Here is a 19,760-nt window from a genome sequence, read left to right as displayed (position 1 = left end):
AGCGCGCGCGTAGCCCATCGCTTTCTCGTTAAGCAATATCCGCGTATGAAATTCCACTCGCTTCGGCTATCAACACGGCGACCCGGCAAAAAAGCTTGAGCATAAGCCACGTTTTCTCGCAAGTCTCGGCGCGCGAGCGGCAAAAAAGTAGGCCGCGAGAAAGCGAGGCTCTTCCTGCTGTTCTCGCCTCATTAAGCACGGATCGACCGTGCGAGTGTCTCGCGCAGTTCTACACACACATAAGCTTGTGTGTGAGAATGTGTTTACATATAGTGGGTATAGAGAGGATGTAAGGCCGATTGTGAAATCGAGGTTGAGAGCGTATTTGCAAATTTTAAAATTTGATGTATAAAAGATATGAATCAGAAGGACGGTAACATTCCACATTGCACGTTAAATATTCAAAAAGATGCAAGTTAAAGCGATCCAATCCATTCCGTTAATTAATTTCACGAGAGAACTGTGAGAATTTTTTTCAATTAAGCGGGGACAGAAGAGCACCCAGGAAATCCCTGATGAAAGCAAATCTTAGTAATGCGCCGTTTCGTTTGACTGAGCTCGCGACGCTGCAGCAGTTCTGTAATTGGTCTCGAGCTCGCGGTTCATGAACCTTTTTTTAGTACATATTCTCTTGATTATACGCAGTGCTGATGTAAAACGTTGAAGTAGCAGCCTCCGACTCCGGCTCGTATTTTTTCACTCGTTCAGTAATTTTTTGATTTTTCATAATTACTCACCCGAGTTCCTCCTATTAAAAAATGATCTCAAAGATGTAAAGATCAACGAAAAAATATTTGTCAAGTACCAAAACCGTCACTGCGTTTTCATAATTATTATAGCGCGACTTTAATAACTTCTTATTTTGCACAATTAGATCAACGAGAGCAGACTGTATAATAGCTACGAAATTAATGACCATCGACACGCATTTTAAATTCCACCGGTCTCGACAGCTCATTAAGCTTTTGTTCGCCCGTCAATGCACGCATACGCACAGCTCTCGCTTTCAGGGCATCGTTAAAAAACGACACGAGCCATCAAAACCGAACATCGTCCTCGCATATATGTATAATTGAGCGAAATACCAAAGCCCGCGATCTCGCGCATTATAGCGCTGAAAAACGTCGTAACAATCGCGATGGCGTGCACCGGCCGTGGAAATCAAGAGTACCGCGCTTCGACGCGAGTAAAAGCAGTCTCGCATTACGCAGCTCTCTCCCTCGCGCATTATCCGCTCGCGATTTTTATTACACGAGCGGGCAGCATTTGCGCGATTATTCATCAAAAGCGCGTGCGCGGCGGCGGCACTTGAAATGGAATTCGCGCGATCGCATATTGCGCTCTATAGCTTTCCGGCCCTTTCTCTCGGGCAGCGATACACGCAACATTTGCTCGTTTATTCATGGATACGGGTGCGGGCGCGCTCGCGTAGCCTATTGATTTTTCGCGGCCGCGTTAACGCGCCTGCCGCCCTGTCTTTGCCAGTTATACGTAGCTCCGGTCCATCAGCTCGACTGTTGGCTGCTGCTGCTGCGTTTTCCAGAGCACCAGGCGTCAGGCACACGCGTCGCTGGCGCAACTGACGCGGACATTTCTACACATACGGCGACTGTGTGCAGTCGTCGCGTTTCGAATAAATATATGTACACCTGGCCTTGTTTGTATTTTCCTGCGCATTTTCCACGCGGAAAAAAATGCTCGACGCGTTTTACACACACAAACGCGCGAATCTGACTGACCGGAGACGATACTTTTTTTGCCCGACGCTCAGCGTGTATTTTATTTCACGGAAACAGCGTGAGTGAGTTTTTTCCGAGAGCGCGTTATATATACCCCCAATGAGAGCGAGTCTTCTGGGGATTCGGTGCTTTCGGGGAGTTTTTGTTTTTTAATCGGATTACTCAGATATAGGCAGCTAAACGAGAATACCTCTATAGTTTCGGTGTCCCAAATGTCAATCATGTGTTTTTACTTCTGTAAGCTGTATAACGGCAGGCTTCGAATGGAATATTATCTGCCTTTTCGGAATTGTATGCGAGAAAGGTTTGAAAAAAAAATGTTTTTAAATAATCATTTTAAAAGCGTCCTTCTGTGTCTTTTGCGCAGATATCTCGACTCCGGCCTGCAGCACGATTCGCTACAAAAGTATGGACGACGTTAATGCCACCGAACTTGGATTTCAGCGACTGGAGTTTACGCCTATTGTCGTCACGAAAATGAGGTGAGTTGTGCCGACGGATTTCATTTGGCGCTAATGAACCTACCGTCACTGGGTGTTGTGCCACTATAATTCGTGAGCTTGTTCTTAGAAAATATACATGTCTTATTGTCAGTATATGTCCTATATTATGGAAAGGAGATTCCTCATAATTTAAAAAGTATAAATAAGAAACTTTTTGCCTTGAGCTACTCTCAGAAAAATAATTGAATAGAGTTTAAGGGTCGAAAAATTCTTTCAAAAGTATACTTTTTATTCTAGAGGAGCAGACTCTGGAAATTCTTATTTGAGACATTTTTTGAGAAAAGAGTAGCTTTACCGCGAATTCAGGCATTTTATTAGAGTCCTTTAATTTGTGTGTTGGGTTACTCCTTAATTTACCTCTGAATTTCCCTCATGAAAGTTAACTTGCCGAGCAAGCAAAGGTTAATATTTAGCATGTTTACTTCGTTGTCGAGCTTTGTTGCTGAAACAATAAGTTACTTTGTAAACTCAGCTATTATTCACGATCCAAACGTTGATATTGTTCGATGAAATGACCACCCTAAAAAACTTTCACAATAACCTCTTCATATTCACTACATTTTGAAAAAATGTCCTCATTAAAAGCTACGAGTGACGACAGCGGCGAACTAATCGCCAAAGAAAAGCCGCGGCTTATTAAAACTCTCGGAAAGCCCCCCTGATCCTTCTTCTCTTTTCATTCCCGCCACGCGTTGTTTAAGTAAAAGGCAAAGGAACGAAAAAGTCTCCCCTCTCGCCTACTCCAACGTTCAATACACGATAAACTCGAATACTTCATTATACAGCTCGCGATCCAAGAGAGAAAGAGAGAGAGAGAGAGAGAGAGAGAGAGAGAGAGAGAGAGAGAGAGAAAAGGTCCGACTCGACCATCAGACAAAGCGAGACGAGAGGCGCGGTGGAAAAGTATGGCGGAAAATATGGAGAAGAGGGAGGGAGGCAGGCTCAAAAGCGAAACGGGAGAGACGAACCAAGACCGAGGGATTTCGAAGTTGAGCGGGGCAAATCCCTACGTTATTAAAAGTCACTTTCGGTTAGCGCTTCGGCTTACCCAGAAATTTTCACTGACTCGTCGCGAATTCTATCCGCGCCTGCATGCGCGCACGGGCTCGCGCAGTTTAATCTTCAACTTTCTGCCTTTCGCTTCTACGTTTTTTGTCTTCTACTGTTTTGCACCGCCGCCTCGGGAAATTATAAATGGTGCGCACGATATTTCCTCGGAAATTTCATTAATGCCGCACCCACTCCGATGTTTACATGCACCGGCGTGATTTTATAATACAATAAATTTATCGTATACATTAGTAGATAATCCGCCTTTATTATAGGCAGCCCTCCGCCTTCACACATTTCTTTCATTAGAGTAATAAAAAAATTTACTACGCTCTCGCAGTAAAAGACCAACATCCGCCTGTAAAATCCAAGCTACGCACTTTTTAACGTCCACCCTCATACTATTTGAATGTAAATTAATCGATTACCCGCGGGGCATAAAAGGTTAATCACTCAATAAAACGAAAATCGTTTCGTTCCGTCTCTCAGCGAGTCATCCCGCAGAAACAGCGTGGTGTGTCCCGCCACGCCAGGATTTTAAGCGTTATTGCCATGCAATATAAGCCGAACAGCTCGCGTAAAGCCACGGGGGCTGTATTTCTCATTGCGTGTCTTCTTCTCCGTTTGTTGAGCTCGTCGTTCCGGCTTTATTGTCAAAGGCCGAGTGGCTATCCTGAGCCTTGATGGGGTGATTAATTTTGTTGCGCCGATTCGTTGTAAATGATTGCGGTCTGACCGTATCGAAATTTTACTACTTACAGAATCTTAACATGGTTTTCAGTAGATGGAAAAAATTCACGCGAAGTAAAGAGGCCCGAAATCCTGGTAGTGTGCGATGAAGGCCAGTCCCAAACTGTTTTGAAGAAATATATATTTTAAATTGCTCAAACAATTGCAGAGTTAAGGATCTTTGAAAGAGAAGGTTCTATACTTTTCGAAGTCTGTTAAAAATACTGATGGGTATAGCGCTCCTGAACGTCACGTCAGTGTTTGCTCGAGTAATGAACCGAGAGTGGGTAGCCGTATACAGGCGCGGAAATCAGCGATAATCGAGACTTCGGCCGAGCCGTAGCCGACGAATCGAAAGTCGCGCTATTGCTTCGCGCTCAAGAATGTTTGTTCCGCGAAAGCGCGCTTTGTGCCGAGCGCTCGACAAAGGCTCTCTCGCGAATTTCCGAAATTTCTGCGCGCTCGCAGCCGGTAATACAAAGCCTATAATTGGATTTGCGCGAGCGGGCGTTTGTTTACTCTTTCGCGCGCGTACACGCGCACTAGCTCTGTACTCACTGTTTTATGTCGAGAACGCTATCGGCCCCATAGCTGGATTAATGAAAAGTGGATCTTTTTCTCGCGAGGCTGAGAGGGGAAGGCGTAGGGTGTGGTGTATATAATATATACTACAGCGTTGGCGCACGAAAGGGTGAATTATAGCGTACGAGTGCGCGCGGACTTTTTTTTCGGCGTTTTTTAATCAACCGGCCCGACACTCCAATGCTCGGAATTTTCGTTCGGCAGGTTAATCTCTACTGTTTCTTCTGATTCGCCGAATTAACTCTATGAGCGAGAAGCGTCAGTTGGAAGGAAAAGCTCGCCAGTTATAAAAATAAATTAAACAGAATTTATCGCTCGCCTAGTAGGCTCCCTCGCGTTTCCGCGCTGACAATTTGTCGAGAAATGCATATAGACAGGCCGGAGATAAAGATACGCCTGGCTCCCTGCGCGTTGTTCCGCTCGGCTCCCGCGCGTTATACTCGCACACGTCGGGCTGCAGTCCCGCAGAAAGACAGACAGACAGACGCGTGCGCGCGGAAAGAAAGAAAAATAAGAAACCGTCATCGAAAAACACTGCGCCGCCAAGAATGAAGAAAAAGAGCTAGCGAGAGAGAGAGAGAGAGAGAGAGAGAGAGAGAGAGAGAGAGAGAGAGAGAGAGAGAGAGAGAGAGAGAAAGCCGGCGAAAGTTTTGCTCGAGCGACAAATATCACTTTCGCCTGGCAATACACAGAGAGCAAAACAAACCCCACGGCTTCTCTCTCTCTCACTCTCTCTCTCTCTCTCTCTCTCTCTCTCTCTCTCTCTCTCTCTCTCTCTCTCTCTCTCTCTCTCTCCCGTTGCCTCGAGGGATCGAATGAAGCCGCCGCCGTCTTCGCCTGCTCAAGAGATTGGATCTACCGATTCGTTCGCTTTCTTCTCAGGGTCAGAGTGGCTTCGCTCGCTTAAAATTCACTCGGCTCGGTTCCACTCCTCGCTTATGCGCGTGCCTATCGGGATTCTTCCTCGCGCTGCGAAGGGACTGGTCGACGGAATTATACGCGCGCCGGTTTCGCTGTGCTACGGGAATTAACTTTCGTTTCGTATTCATGCGCGAAGACCGAAATATTCGGCTATCTCCCCGTTTCCGAGCGCCGGATGACCGTCGCAGGAGCCTTTTTTCATGAATGTTCGAGAGGTTGAGAGCGATAAGGGCTGGTTTATTTATTGTTTTCTTTTGCTAGGAAATATAAATGCGATTGGGATTTTATATCGTCTTTTCTTTTAAAATAACGAGGCTTCGAGATCCAGGTCGAATTATACGAAAGTTTCTCGCTCGAATTTCAATAACAGATTTAGCAAGTTCTCCCAACAATCGAGAGCGGATTTTCGCGCAGCCGACGGCGACCCAATTTTTCAACAACTTCTAACGAATTCAATCGCCGTTAAATCCTTTCCCGGCCAAATTTTTTCCCTTCGTATCTCCGCCTTAATCGCCTTCTCTCTCCCACTCCAAAGCAGCAGGCGGTATTATAGTCGCGGCCTCTTAGCCCGAGCAGACGCTTCTACGACATTTTTTACTACTGGCATCGAAAAAAGAACGCAGTCGCGTGCGCCGGAGCAACTGAGGGAGAAACAATCCGCAGGGCCAAAAGCGAAAGATAACTGCAGAAACGCGAGCGCGGGGGAAGGGAATAATTGATACAACTTTGGTTATAGGATTAAATCGAGCGTTAGCCTGCGCTGCGAGGTAAAAGGCTTTTCAAATTAATTTCCCGTTCTCCCTTTGTAGGAATGCACTGAAAAAAATGAGAGAGAAAAAGATCCGAACAAAAGTAGATGGATCGAACTTTCAATCACCGAGCGAGAAAAAGAAACAATCTTTTCCATTAGGCGTGTGCAAATAGCGTCTGGCAACGAATATCAGCAATAGAATTGCTAATCCGAGTACAAACCCTCGTGCGCGAAAAAGTCTCGTCCTTGGCCACGGTTCCTTCTCTCGTCTTATCTCTCCTTCTCTGGGTCGAGAGTATCTGGTTCGTTCTTCTGCGCCGGAATCCGCTTGTTTCTGTTTAACTAAAGCAGTATAGCTGCTACGGAGGAGTAGATGTTTAAGCGTCGATGTAATTTAGATCGAGTTTTCCCCCAATTGAATTTAAATCGATCCATTTACCTCTTCTCGGATGCTACCGCTGCTGTTTCCGTGCGTTACACACGACTACTGTGTCTGCTGCTGCTGCACAGACGAAATTCAAATTCGCGAAGAGCCGCTGTCGATTTTGTATTATGCGGTTACTAGCGGTTGAATCAGTTACTACACCTAAAACACCCAATCGTCTGACACGGAGCTATCTTATATGAATACTTTCGAAAAGACCTTTTCAGGAATTGTGTTTCACGAAATGACGAGTTCGGGGAAATTATATTAAAGCCCAGTTGAGATCCCCTACTCCCCGGTGTCCCGCTGACGTATCGTTTCTCGAAGACCTCGAACAGCTCCGGTCCGATGCAGAAGGCTTTATTACAGACGGTCAGCCTAAACAGGCGAGTGACCGAGCCCCCGCAGGCTCTGTATATTACCGGCTTGGCCCAGGCAGCGGGATCTGATATACTGCTCGGCTGCAGTATCCATGCCTTCGAGCAGCTCCGCTTTTCCTTTTCGGACCAAAACTATTAATTCCGCTCCGCCTCGGACGCCGTGTTCGACGCGAATAATTCAATTTCGCACTGCAGTGCTGGATGAAGCGACGTGAGAGGGCACGAGTAGACGAGGTATCGACTCGTGCTATATGGATGTAATTTCGAGATTCGGGGGTGGGAAAACGGCGGCGAATGAATGACTTTGGACAAGAGAAGGATTTGGGTCGCTGTTGTGAATTCGGCTGAAGTACGAACTGAGGTTTGTCATTTATTTTAATGAAAAGGGTAATGCTATGATTAAAACCAATGATTCAAATTATCAGAACTTACAATTAGGGTACCGCGTTCTGGTTCCGACTGTACTGATAATCAGTAGACAGACGACGATGTTAACATCGGTAATTTTCTAATCAAGCAAAGCTAATTTCCGTGTAGCACTGCCGTGCGACACTGCAGTACGATCGCTGTACAGTAAACTTTTTGCCCTGTCTCCTAACAGCTCACACCGCGCAAGCACATAACAGAGCTTAATTTGCAGAGAGACTCTTCCTCGCGCACGAGCGCTCGCAAATTCAAGAGCCAGCGTCCAGGTCCCATCCCTTTCTTTCGCTCGCACACACACAGAGTCGTCCGCCCACCCGCTAGCAGAGTCTCAAACTACTCGCTCCTCCCTGCAGTTCGCTGAGGATACGCCGCTATGCATTTCTATCGGCTACTTAAAGCCTGCCGGCGTCGAGTGGCCGGGATGCGAGATCAGCACGCGCGGGAGACGCAGAGTCGGCTATAGTAGTCGGGCGCCGTTATTTCCGGGAAACGTAGTCCCGCGACTTTGCGCGGCGTTGGGGAGCTACAGCAGTAAGACTTGTGTCGTATGAGTTTAATGGGCTTGGCTTCGGCGAAGTGGCTGCTCATTTCCTCGCGATCGGCTGTTATTGTTGCGGGAAAATATAACGTCTCGTCTGGAATGCGCACCGCTGAATTTATGATCCCGAAACGGGCCTCAAAAATTGAAGACAATTAATCCGCGATCAAAGGCGCGCAGATAGTGGACGATGAACGAAATACCGACCTCACTCGAAGGCTCGTATGCAGAAGCGTACATATTATGCTCGCATAGTCGAGTGCCCTCTGAACGTTCGTAATTTCTCAATCGCATCGATCGGAAACGCTGCGGCCTGGCATGATTCCGGCGCTAGCCTTCCTTCGTGCAGTGGAGAGCTCGCACGGTAAACTCCCACGAAATTTGCCGATAATATATGGAGCACCAGTCCGCCTACTTCCAAATAGAATCGGTTTAATAAACGGGCCAAACGAGAGGTGTCCATGCCAAGAGCGTGACGCAAAAGAGATACACGCGCGGCAAAGCCATAATGTGAGCCATGATTTTATCAGTACACGCCGTGCCAGTCGATTTCCTTTGAGTTATGTTTTACTCCGCTCTCATGTCCCTGCTCTGCAAATATTATCTCGCGGAAATTGAATTTGCATTCCGCACAACGCTCTATTTATTTACCCCATGCTGCGCGCCCACTTTGCAAGCTCCTTTTTTGCTCCGTTTTGAACCGCCTACTCCCTGTGGAGCTTTGCTTTTCAATTCGTGCTCACAAAGCTCCCAAGCGCGCGCGGCATGAATTCGTTCGTTAAAAGCCCAACTTCCGTTTGCTTTTGCGAGAACCTTGTCCCCCGCGCTCGCCCCGTCGCCGAAACAGAGAAGGAAAATAATGCTTTTTGTTCTTTGCATCGCATAGCGAACTACATTTTTTATGCTGCTGGCTCGCGAGCGCAATATGCGAGCGCATTTTTCCAGCGGGAAAATTCGGCTTTTTGGACACGGAGAAAACTGCGCGCCGCTGTAGTTCCAAAGCGCCCGCTGTCGGTCTGCATTACTGGCTGCGCGGGAAAATACGGCGCGCCGACGACTGACTTTATTGCTTATTCAACGGAGCCTTTGTTTTTAATTTGATTGTTTTGTCGTAAGCGTTGTTTTTTCACGGTGCAATGTGTGCGCCGTACCTACCATGCGCGCTTTTGGCTCCGCGTAAATATTATGCCCTCAACCTGCACATATAGGGGTTGAATAACAACTTTGCAATTCAACGTGTAAATGTTCGTAAACGAGTTGCACCGATTTATGGGCTGGATGTACAAAAGCGCGTGCAAACAATTCCTTTTGTTCGAAAATCGATACGCGTTGGGTGAGTAATATTGTTAACGTACGTTTGAGTTTTATTTCAAACGTTAATAAATTTGTCCTCCAGCGAACGCGTCGGCGTCTTTTATATAAAAGCTCGGGTGTTTCCGTCGTCAGCTCACGGCGGCGGCGGCGGCGATGATGCTGCGAAATAACAGCGGACGCGTGATTTTTTTTAGCCCTGTATTCGAAAAAAAGTGCGGCGTCATCCTCGACGTATTTGCCGCAGGAAGAACACGACAAGGAACCGGTCCACCGAGATTGTCCCGCGCTAGTTACACTGCGCAGTATGTCGTGATTTTCTCCTAGGTTGTGCGAAGTAAGCACAAGTTTTTTCAGCTTGTTCTGCTCGCGCACAATAGCACGGCAGCTATAACGCGGAGTAATAAGAGAATGTCACGTATATCGCCAGAAAAAAACATGATATTTGCATAATAAAGTCACAAAGCATGCGGGACCGTGCTTTATTATATATTCTGTTTAATTTTCGGTCGCGCTCGATTGTTATAATATGCGTTCTGTATTTAGATGATAAATATTTCACGGAAAATATCGCCCCGCACACCCGTGGACTTGTAATTAAACACTGTTTGGCTGAAATTTTCCGGACGCGGAAACAGAAAGTTTACATACCGTGTCACGTAGAAACAACACGCGAGCTCCAGTCGAGCGACTCCCAATGCGGACTTCGTGCAGTGAAAATACGCGGAGCGAGCCACAATTTCAAGATATCACAAAATTTCATGCAAATTTTTTTATCCAACAAAAAAAATCCGTTCAACTTGGGTTATTTGAACTCGGATAAGAGGAAACCCTGATAAAATTATTGTAGAAAAAAAGCATGATTGCTTTTTTTGGAAAATTATCGGTCAATTGCAAACACTTTCTATGGACGAGGAGAAACCAACGAATCACTATGCAAATACTCCTTTCGAGTTCTCGAAGCAGCAGTATACACGAGAATTTCGTATACACACAGCAGCGTCGGAAGCTCGACTGCGCTCTCCTGGAGATTTTACACAGGACAACGAGAGGGAATAGGTGGAGAGCAAGAAAAAGCGACAAGGACCTTTTCAGCTATTCTTCCAGATGGCTATTCAGCCACATGTTAAATGGTACCGAGACTACGCTGGCGCTTCGTCGCCTCGTTGTCGTCGTCGACGCTACAGTCGTCCGGGACTCATCATTCGCCCAGTAACATTCCCTACTCCTCTACCTCTCGCTTCCTCTTTTTCTCCCTTTTTACGCGCTCTTTCACTCCTATCTGCTTTTTCCACTTCATCTTACCACCTCGTTCCGCCGACCTATTGTTGAAGCGCTTGCATTGTCTCTCTACCTTTCTCTCTTCCCTGCACGTTCTCTCTCTCTCTCTCTCTCTCTCTCTCTCTCTCTCTCTCTCGCTCTCTCTCTCGTCCTCTTTCTGGCTCGTGCTCTGTTACTACTGCTGCTGCTTCCGTTTTTTTCGCCCTCGTCTTGCCGCCGCTCGACTTTTCTATATGTTTCGCTGGTGCGCTCACTGGAACTCGACCTCTTTTACCCGCGAAAGCAGCAAAACTGACTTAGTCTTGAGCTACTCGAAGTTGTTGCGTTAGTGCAGCTCCTGCGCGTTGCTGAACGAATGACAAAATGCTGCTCGTGAAGATCTACAAGTGTACTTCGTTTGTTCGAAGCTGGTGATCATTAACGGAGCGCTTTTTCAGAGATTTACAGGGGAATCAAAACGTGTGCGGTAACGAGCACTTAACACTTTTTTCTCTTGGTTGATCAAAACAAGAACGTCAGTCTCAAAGAAGGACTACAGAAGCACGTGAAATAAAATTGCGATATCACCCTGACGTATATGAATTCACCGTGGCTTTTATGAGTAGGAAGTGTGCCGCAGTGCAGATTTACTCGAAACCTACTACTGCTACGGCAAGTCGCAATAACGCGTTTCATTTGTTTACGACTTTCTAATCTAGCGCGCGCCGAATGCCTACATCAATAAGGTTGCTGTTATGCAGTGCACAGCCGTACAGCGCTGGCAAATTGAATTGTTTTTTTCTACCGCGTTTCCTTTTAATTAAAGAGCTTTTGTTGGGGAACACCTTTCCCTTCTCGATGGAATGCTGCGAAATTAGCGAAGCCCTGATTGGTATGTATTTGGTCCAGAAGGAACACGCTTGTTATATCTTGTCGTTGCGCTATTTTTTAATAAACAAACTTGTTCAACGTATCCACACGGAGAAAAAAGTTCCGCCACTCCTTAACACCTATAGCACGATTTTAGCAGAAGTAAAATAAAACAGTCTTGAACGGGCCCTTCCGCCACCGCTTGGCATGCCGCTTGACTCTTGAGTTTGACGAATCTCTGGTCTCTGGCCAGCGACGATAGGTGGCGCCTACGCACTTAATCATTGTTTGCGCGGGGAACGTATATAGCTGTGTGCCAGCTATACCAGAACTGCTTCGTTAGGCTAACTGCTTGAACCGTCTTATATTTGCTATAATCTTACCTGAATAATAAAAACGACGAGGTTTTCCACTGCGAGTCAAAGTCTTTAATACTTGATTGCAAAGTAATTCCTACGTACGCGCGTGCACGCGTCTCCGCAACAGAAGCGCCTCAAGGAAGCCGTGTATCAGAGACCTATTTGTCGTGCAATTTGCAGCATCCGCGAGATCTCACACGCTCGGTCTGGCCTCGGCTATTTGTACTCTTGTAGCCAAGCCTTTGTGCATTTGCGCAGAGAGCTCGCTACACTTGTAAGCGCGCATGTAGCGCTGTTCCCTCTCGCGAGCGAACCTCCTCCAGCTCCACCTCCGCTGCGTCGCTCGTTACGCACACTGCAGTGCGTGCTGAGCATTATCGACAAATCAGACAGCCGCGCGCGCGCTCGCGTCTCCGGGGGCCACCTGATCTAATTAAGGCCGACTGAGGGCGTCGCGGTAATTGAAAGGCGCGCCGCCGACGGCTTTCAGCAGCCTTGTGTGCTGCAACGCCGTCCGTTGAATTTACCCGCGGGCTACTGCGGACCTACAAAGGGGTTTCCGTTCTCGCGCCATCTCTCTCTCGCTCTCGTACAACAAATGCGCGAGAACACGACTGGCGCAGCGCACGCGAAAGAGAGAGAGAGAGAGAGAGAGAGAGAGATGCGATGTTTGCAGCGTTCGTTATTATCGGGATTTTTTGTCTGCGCAGGACCTGTCACTGCGACTACGTTCCCTTTATTTCGAATTCGAATTAGCGCGCTCAGAACTCGGCCGATATCGATTTGTTGATTTGCGTGCTTGTGTGCGAGTTTTTCAGCTCTCTCGAATGGAAAAATTGGCAATGAGAAAATCCCTTCCTGCTTTTACCCAATGCGACTATAATCGTGTTGTTCGCGTATTATACGTCTCCGCATAAAATATGTATCACCTAGCACGGTTTGATTCTCGCGCCTCTTGATGACGAGTTAATTATGGCGCACCAAGAAAAGAAAGAGCGCATGCGTAAGCCCTTCTGCGGTCTGAGATCGATTAGTGCGCGCAAGAGCGTCAGATTCGTTTCGGCATCGATCGAGAGCAGTGTGATCCGAAGCCTACCTCTATTCTCGTGTAGCTTTTGTATTGTGCCTGTAGTAATCGCTGTAATTTGAATTATATTTGTTAGTGAATCACTCGCGTGTGATTCCTCCCTTATTTCTATAATTCGTGTAAATAAAGTGCCTGTAATTCCGTGTGGGCGAGACATAAGCGTGCTGTCATCGCATAGCGAATCTTCGCTATAGGTCCCGGTCGCGACGACTCGACGAGTCGTCTCAAGTCGTTCACGGAGCGAGGGCAGGACCCGTTTCCGAGACGTCGGGGCCCTGTGACGTGCTGGGCGTTGCCACCCCGGGATATCTCCATCTTCTCGATCGACAATCTACCCAGAAGAGAGGGTGGTCCGTCACGTACAGCGCACCGATATTTGCGATTTGCGGCGTTATTGTAGGGGCTGATCCCCGAAATATTAGGTAAGCGAGCGCTCTGTAAATATAAGGATCGATTATCCACTGCGTAAGTTAAATTAGATAATAAGTTTTGACTTTTGTATTTTATGCTTACATAAATTCATTAATTTACTTGATCAATAAATAATTTCTATTTCACTAGCTTGTTCAGGCTTTTCCCTCTGTTCCGTGAGGGTTTTTATGCCTAAGCAATTTACTGTTTATATTTAGTTTAACCGCGAAATTGTTGCATTTTTTATTTAAGAACCCGACTACTCATACCTTTTCCCACTTCCTTCATAAATGTAATTTGACTGTTTTCACGTGTAATCGATCGATCGAAATAAATAACTCACAGGAGTACGAAAAGTTTGGCAATCTCGCGCTGCTCCCCGGCGTAATAGTCCAGTGCGCATGAAAAATTCAGCCAATCAGTCGGTCATAATCGACGTTCCGTACACGGCCGCATCAGAACGGAGTAAAAATAGCCGAAGGATAATGGGCGACGCGAGCAGCATCATCGGTGCCGTATATGTGGGAGGAAAACAATTTTCCGCGAGATACGATTATTCGGACTCGGCGCTACGGCTATACAGCGAAAGTATAGTATAGTGATGCTCGCCGTCGGTATATGCCCGCTCTCTTCTGCGCTCCTCCGCCCCATAAGTGAATTATTGCGCCGTGACGGGAGTCGATACACGAATAGGGCGGTCTCGCCGCGGCGTCAGCCGACAAGACTCGCATTACAAGTTAAAGGGGGCTGCAGCCGCTGCGCATTTCGCGTAATTGACAGGTCAATTTTGTAAATGGGCGTACACACGCGCGCGCGAGCGCGAGAAAAGCCGGCTGTGTTTCTCGATCGGGAGAGGGAGAGGAGCGTGTGACGCGCGAGCCAACAATGCCCTGGAATTTCGCCCTCGTCTAGCGTCCTATACATATATACTGTACGTCTGTCATTTTTGCCTTGTTTATGACGGGCTGAGTGCGCACTGCGAGCAAAGTTTGGGAGCTTGTTCGGTCGGTCGAGAGAGTTGTGTTGGCAGGCTTCACAATGCGGTACCTGTATGGTTTTTTTGTTTTTTTCTGTCCTCTTCATGCGACAGATGACGCGCGATGTAATTTTACTGAATTGAATAACTATAGCTCGGAAAAAAAATTTCAGCGCACCCTAGGAATTTTTTACGACCTGAAATCCATGCCGCATCCTGCATTAAAAAATTCTACGCACACAGGTCTCAACGTTAACAAAGAATAATACACCGCGAAAATCTACTTACTTTGACCTCGCGCCAAGAATTCGCCTATCTATATGAATAGAAATCTCGTGCGCGCACAAAGCGCAGAAGCAATGAGATTATACGCGGAAGAAGGCCCGACAGAGTGTAGCCGACAGTTGTGGAAAAAGAGCAAGCGGGCCAGTGGGGAGAAAGTAAATTCACACTCTCCCACTCTCGCGAGCCGCGCGGTAGCGCCAAGTACCGGCTCCCTGATGTAATTACAAAAGGATAGAGCGCGCGCGGCGCCACTTAATTTGACTGTCTGTGCAGAGGCCAGAGGCGCCACTTTCTTCCTTCCTCCCTCCCTCCCTCGCCTCCTCTTTCTGCGGCTACGAAATTAATTGCTCCTTAAAAGGACGGAATCATGTTTTCAAAAGTTACGAATCCTCGCAGCGGCTATTATTGCTACTTTTCCGCAGACATGGCTGCAAGTTTCACGAGAGCTGCATTGTATTGCATAAGACGCTCTGTATACTTCTTCCTGAGAAAGAGAGCTGTGGGCGTTTGTTTGCAGCGCTGGTAATTGCCGCTGAAGAGGAGATTGCGTTATGCGAGAAAAATTGATAAGGATGCGGAAGTTTGAAGTTGCAAGCAGAGAAGTATTATTGCGTGCACCTATATAAGACTTTTTTTCGAGATCGTAATTTCACAAAGTTCGCTCGTTTATTTGCTCCCTTCGCGCGCCGGGGCTATAATTCTTTGTTAGCATAAACATTTACTTTGCATTGTATGAGAAGCTCGATTTCAAATTTAAATTTCCACTCGAAAATATGAAAATTTACCCTATTTGTAAGCTGAATCTCAACGGGATAAATTCTTCTCGACTTATAGCCTGCGTCAGTTTTACGCCGAGTTCTTACACTTTCGTTCGAATTAATAGCGATATATCTTTCGTCGTCAATGCTCTTATCCTTATCCAGAACGAGGTGTTCATTTCCTCCCGGCATAACGGAGAGGAAGAGGGGAGGAAGCGATCGACTCCCCGAGAACTTCTTGAGAAAACCCGTCGCCTGCCAGCGAGAGGATTTGCTTAGCCCGACGAGAGACGAAGAGGCGCGCGCACACGAATAAAAATTTCCGGCATCCGCGATCCGGAAAAAATAAGCGAGAGGACTCGCGCCTTTGCAAGCGCCAGAAGCGCCTTCTTCATTTCTCAGATCACGTCTCGATTTCCGCGAGCGTTTCGCGCGCCTCCTATTAAACTCTGCCGGGTGCGTGCAGTTATTCGCGTCATCGATGGCTCCTAGACAGACGGAAAACGGGCGGCAGTATAGAGGCGCGAGGCTGGAGGACAAAAAAAGGAGTCGCGCATCGGAATTGCAAATGCAATCACCGGGATAAAAATTGGCTGTCATCCGACGTGAAACGAAAGCGTGAAAGTACGGAGAGACTTCGAGAGGAAAGCAGTCGCATGCTGGCGAAGAAATGAGAGACGCGTCAAAGTAGTGCGGAAGTTGGAGTAGATGACGACTTTAAACGCATTCGTAAAAGCAAGTGGTGTACAGGAACCTGAAAATTATCGCGTTTTTTTCTTTAAATTCTGATTGCAATATAAATGGAAGAAGCTTTCTGTGAAACATTATATACTCTGTAGCTGATGTTTGAATTACGAGGTTTGTACGAGCTGCTCGGAGCTAAAAGCGAGATACTTTTTCGTCGCGGTACAATAAATTCGAGATAAATTGCCCAGAGGACGATACCGGTGTTGAACACCCTCAATCTTATAAAGCGCTAACGGGCCACTCCCTATTAATTACCTGCCTTGACTTCGTTGTTCTCTGTCCTCGCCCCATTCCCCCTCCCCCTCCCCCAATTTATCTCTCTATACATATTTCTCAAATAAAAAGTGCGAGTATTATTAAAATGGAAAGATCAATTCGCTGCTCTTATCGCGGAATGTGTTTTCTTTGGATAACCAAATCTCTAATGCACTAGTTTGCACTCCGTTCCCCGCTTTCAAAAACACCAATGTTTATCGAACAAGTTAATCGCCAAGTAAGCCCTCGCCGAGTTCCGGCTCGCGCACTCGCCCGCGCTCCGCAAAATCAATCAAGGCGAGCGTTTATTATTCATTGGAGAGCTTCGCCCGATCTCCTCGCGTCCTGCACACGACTCGAATCCAATGAATTTTAATAACGCCGCGATATTCAAGCTTACTGTATACCACTCACACACACACATACACGGAACGTAAGAGACTATACGCGCTATACAGCATCAAGTAGAGCATCTCAAGAGAAGGCGACACGCGACTTGCGACAGCAACAGGTGCACGAGATGCAATGGAATTGCAAAGGATTAGTCGTTCGCGGTGATAAAATCCCTGAGCCGCATATACATTCTGATCAGTTTGGGAAGCTCCGAAATTTACTCTCGACAGCCGCCAGAACTTTCGGAAACTTATATGTTCCGTGGAGATTCAATAAACGACTACCTACGTAATTCCCCTTTCATTTAAACTTATACGACGGAAGAATTACGCGAAGATCGTGTGTAAAATAAATTGTCATTATAGGGAGGGCGAGAAGAACGAGCGCGAAGATATACGGTCGGCTGGTATCACTACCCCCGCGGAGAGACTACGCGCGAACCCGCTCGAGATGATTTGTACAACCTGCGAAAGACGTACGCGCTCGGGAGTTCTTTATTTTTCAAGCGACTTTGGGATCGAGATGCCCTTGACGTAAACGCTCAGTGCAGTGGTTTTAGCGTTTTACCGAGGATTCACGGAAAAGGCTCGAGAAAAACGAGCGGTTGTATGCTGGGTGATCGATATTTTCTGTTTCATCGATGTAAATATGCGATGAAAATTTCGTGGAATATATACTTTGAAAAGAATACTGCCGACGACGAATACAATGAAAGTGTATATCGAAGGAAAGTCTAAGGCGCAAATACTTTGATCCCTCCTCTACATTACAAAAGATGAACCTCCGCTTCGGCCCATCGTCATATCATCGTCCCGCACAAAAAGCGCCCGGAGAAAGGAAGAAAGCGAATACATCAGAGAGCCGTCGAGATTCGCGTCAAAATAACGACCGAGTCTCTCTCTTTCCTCCACTAAACGATCCTTAATCTCCGCTTGGAAAATCGCTTAAATCTGTCGGCTTAAACATCCCCCGCAATGTAGCAACTCACGCTTCGACTTTGCCACCCCTATATCCTTGGCCTCCCAACTTTTCCTTCTTGCTTGGCGGTGGCTTTTCTCTCTTGTCTTCGCAGAACGCGAAAAAAAAGCAAGGAGAATAGTTCGGATTACAGGCAAAATACGTCGAGGCCAAATCCTTTCATCCCTTAATGCTCGCACGCAACCACCAGCAGCAGCAGCAGCGGCGGAGCACTGGCCGCGAAGGAAGGCGGGGGATTTAAAAAGAAAGGCGCGCGTGCGATAGCATCCCTTCGAAGTAGGATTGATGCCCCGCCGGCGGAGCCAGAAAATTTTAGCGCGTTTAAAGAATGGACTCGGAGAAGAGAGAGAGAGAGAGAGAGAGAGAGAGAGAGAGAGAGAGAGAGAAAGAGAGAGAGAGAGAGAGAGAGAGAGAGAGAGAGAGAGAGAGCTAGGATTTTCACGCCCTTGCGCATCGTATATAGCACACTGCTCGTTTCTTTGCCTTTCTGCTTTTCTCACCCGGCGAGATTGAGGAGGGGCTGCGCTGGCCGGGAGAGATCTGGATAGAGGACGCGTAACCTTATTCTTCTCTTATCTCTCTGGGATTGCTGCTCGAGGCGGCTGATTGTGTGGGAAGGCGCTATTAAGCGAGAACAAATTGTGCGCGCTCCTAATCCTAATGCAGTAGACCTTGATGAAGAAATAAGTGTGTGTAAGATGCGAAAATATATTTATAGCGGAAATGCCATTCTCTCTATATTACTGTAAAAAATTTCGATACGTTGCACAGCATGTAATACCGACGCAAACAATCGATCCACGCCTCTTGGCAAAACAATGGAGCGCTCAGGCGCAACAGTATAGCCGCGCCAAAAATGTATCCCTGCAGCGTATCTCCCGTACACAAGCAAACAAGCGCGTATGTGGACAGACGGGCAGTCAAACAAACAAATAAACAAACAGAAGCTACCGCTCGCGCGAGCGCGAAATCTCCATTACACGCTTTCTCGCAAAATACCATAGCGCGAGTCGGGAGGGTCCAGCCGGCTGCCATTGGCCGCATCCGCTTTATCGCTCGCTCTGCGCTCAACCACGCACGCATACATCATGCGCAACATTGCATTTTCGGAAGCTCGTATGACTCCCCCCTCCCCTGCTGCCTTTGTAATCTACCGGCACTAGAGCAGCATACCTCGCGCAAGTGCTCTATATACATCTGAGCCTAGAAGGCTGAATGTCTATGGCTGGTATGCCGTCCTCCCTCTCTCTCCCTCATCCTCCTCCTCCTTCTCCTTCTCCTCCCTGGCGTCTAGCCAACGTTGGTAACTACTGGTACTACTACCACATTAATAGAGTTTTATTGTTATTTACCGGCGCGAGTCGCCGTCGCGCTGCAGGTTCGCGCGCCGGGACAAAGGCTTTCGCTCGCACTCTCCGGTCCTTTGTCTCTGTCGTATAGCGGCGGCACTGACAGAGACCCTCTCACTCCGCGGTCAGCTATACGTGTACGACCAGCTCTCTGAGCTTTTCCGCGCCAGAAGCTCTCTGCGATGGTCCAGCCTTTTTCCAGTCTTTACGAGTGAAGAGTCGTAATTGTTTAACGCCGAAAGGAGGCCAACGGTATTTCAGAGATCTCGTCTACTTCTTGCCGCTTCAATTAGCCGTGTGCGATTTATCGCACTCGGCTCGTTCCACCTAAAACGCCATATCCGAGGGGCGAACCAGAAACGGGACCATGAGCTATCGAAACAAACCATACTCTGTTTTTCAATTGAGCCAACGCAGACGGCATCGCGCGAACTGCGTGTTATATTCCGTAATCCCACTCGAGCCGCACAGTAATCACCTTAATTTATTTGTAACCGAGTCGATTTCGCGCCAGCGATATAACTCGCTCTGCTACTGCGCGCTTCGCCAGCAACTCTCATAGAAAGTTATTATTTGCTGTGCAGTCGTTTCGTTTTAAAGTCAATTTATTATACGCGCTCGAGTTGACTCTCGCTCGCATTATTATAAACCCCTTCCCCCTTATGCTCTCTCGAGCCC

At 47.3% G+C, this 19,760-nt stretch overlaps 1 protein-coding gene across 3 annotated transcripts in view; it reads left to right on the top strand.

Moving 5' to 3' along the window:
* The window catches only part of LOC100678312, a 100,843-nt gene that overhangs the window by 46,960 nt on the left and 34,123 nt on the right, over positions 1 to 19,760 (top strand). For all 3 annotated transcript variants that reach the window (XM_016990084.2, XM_016990083.2, XM_031931696.1), the window contains one exon: positions 2,107 to 2,221. In XM_016990084.2, the coding sequence (XP_016845573.1) occupies positions 2,107 to 2,221 (115 nt within the window). The remainder of the gene's footprint in view (positions 1 to 2,106; positions 2,222 to 19,760) is intronic.

This window comes from Nasonia vitripennis, chromosome 5 (genome assembly GCF_009193385.2).
Source record: "Nasonia vitripennis strain AsymCx chromosome 5, Nvit_psr_1.1, whole genome shotgun sequence".
Lineage (NCBI taxonomy): Eukaryota > Metazoa > Arthropoda > Insecta > Hymenoptera > Pteromalidae > Nasonia > Nasonia vitripennis.
This window is presented reverse-complemented; position numbering and strand designations above follow the sequence as displayed.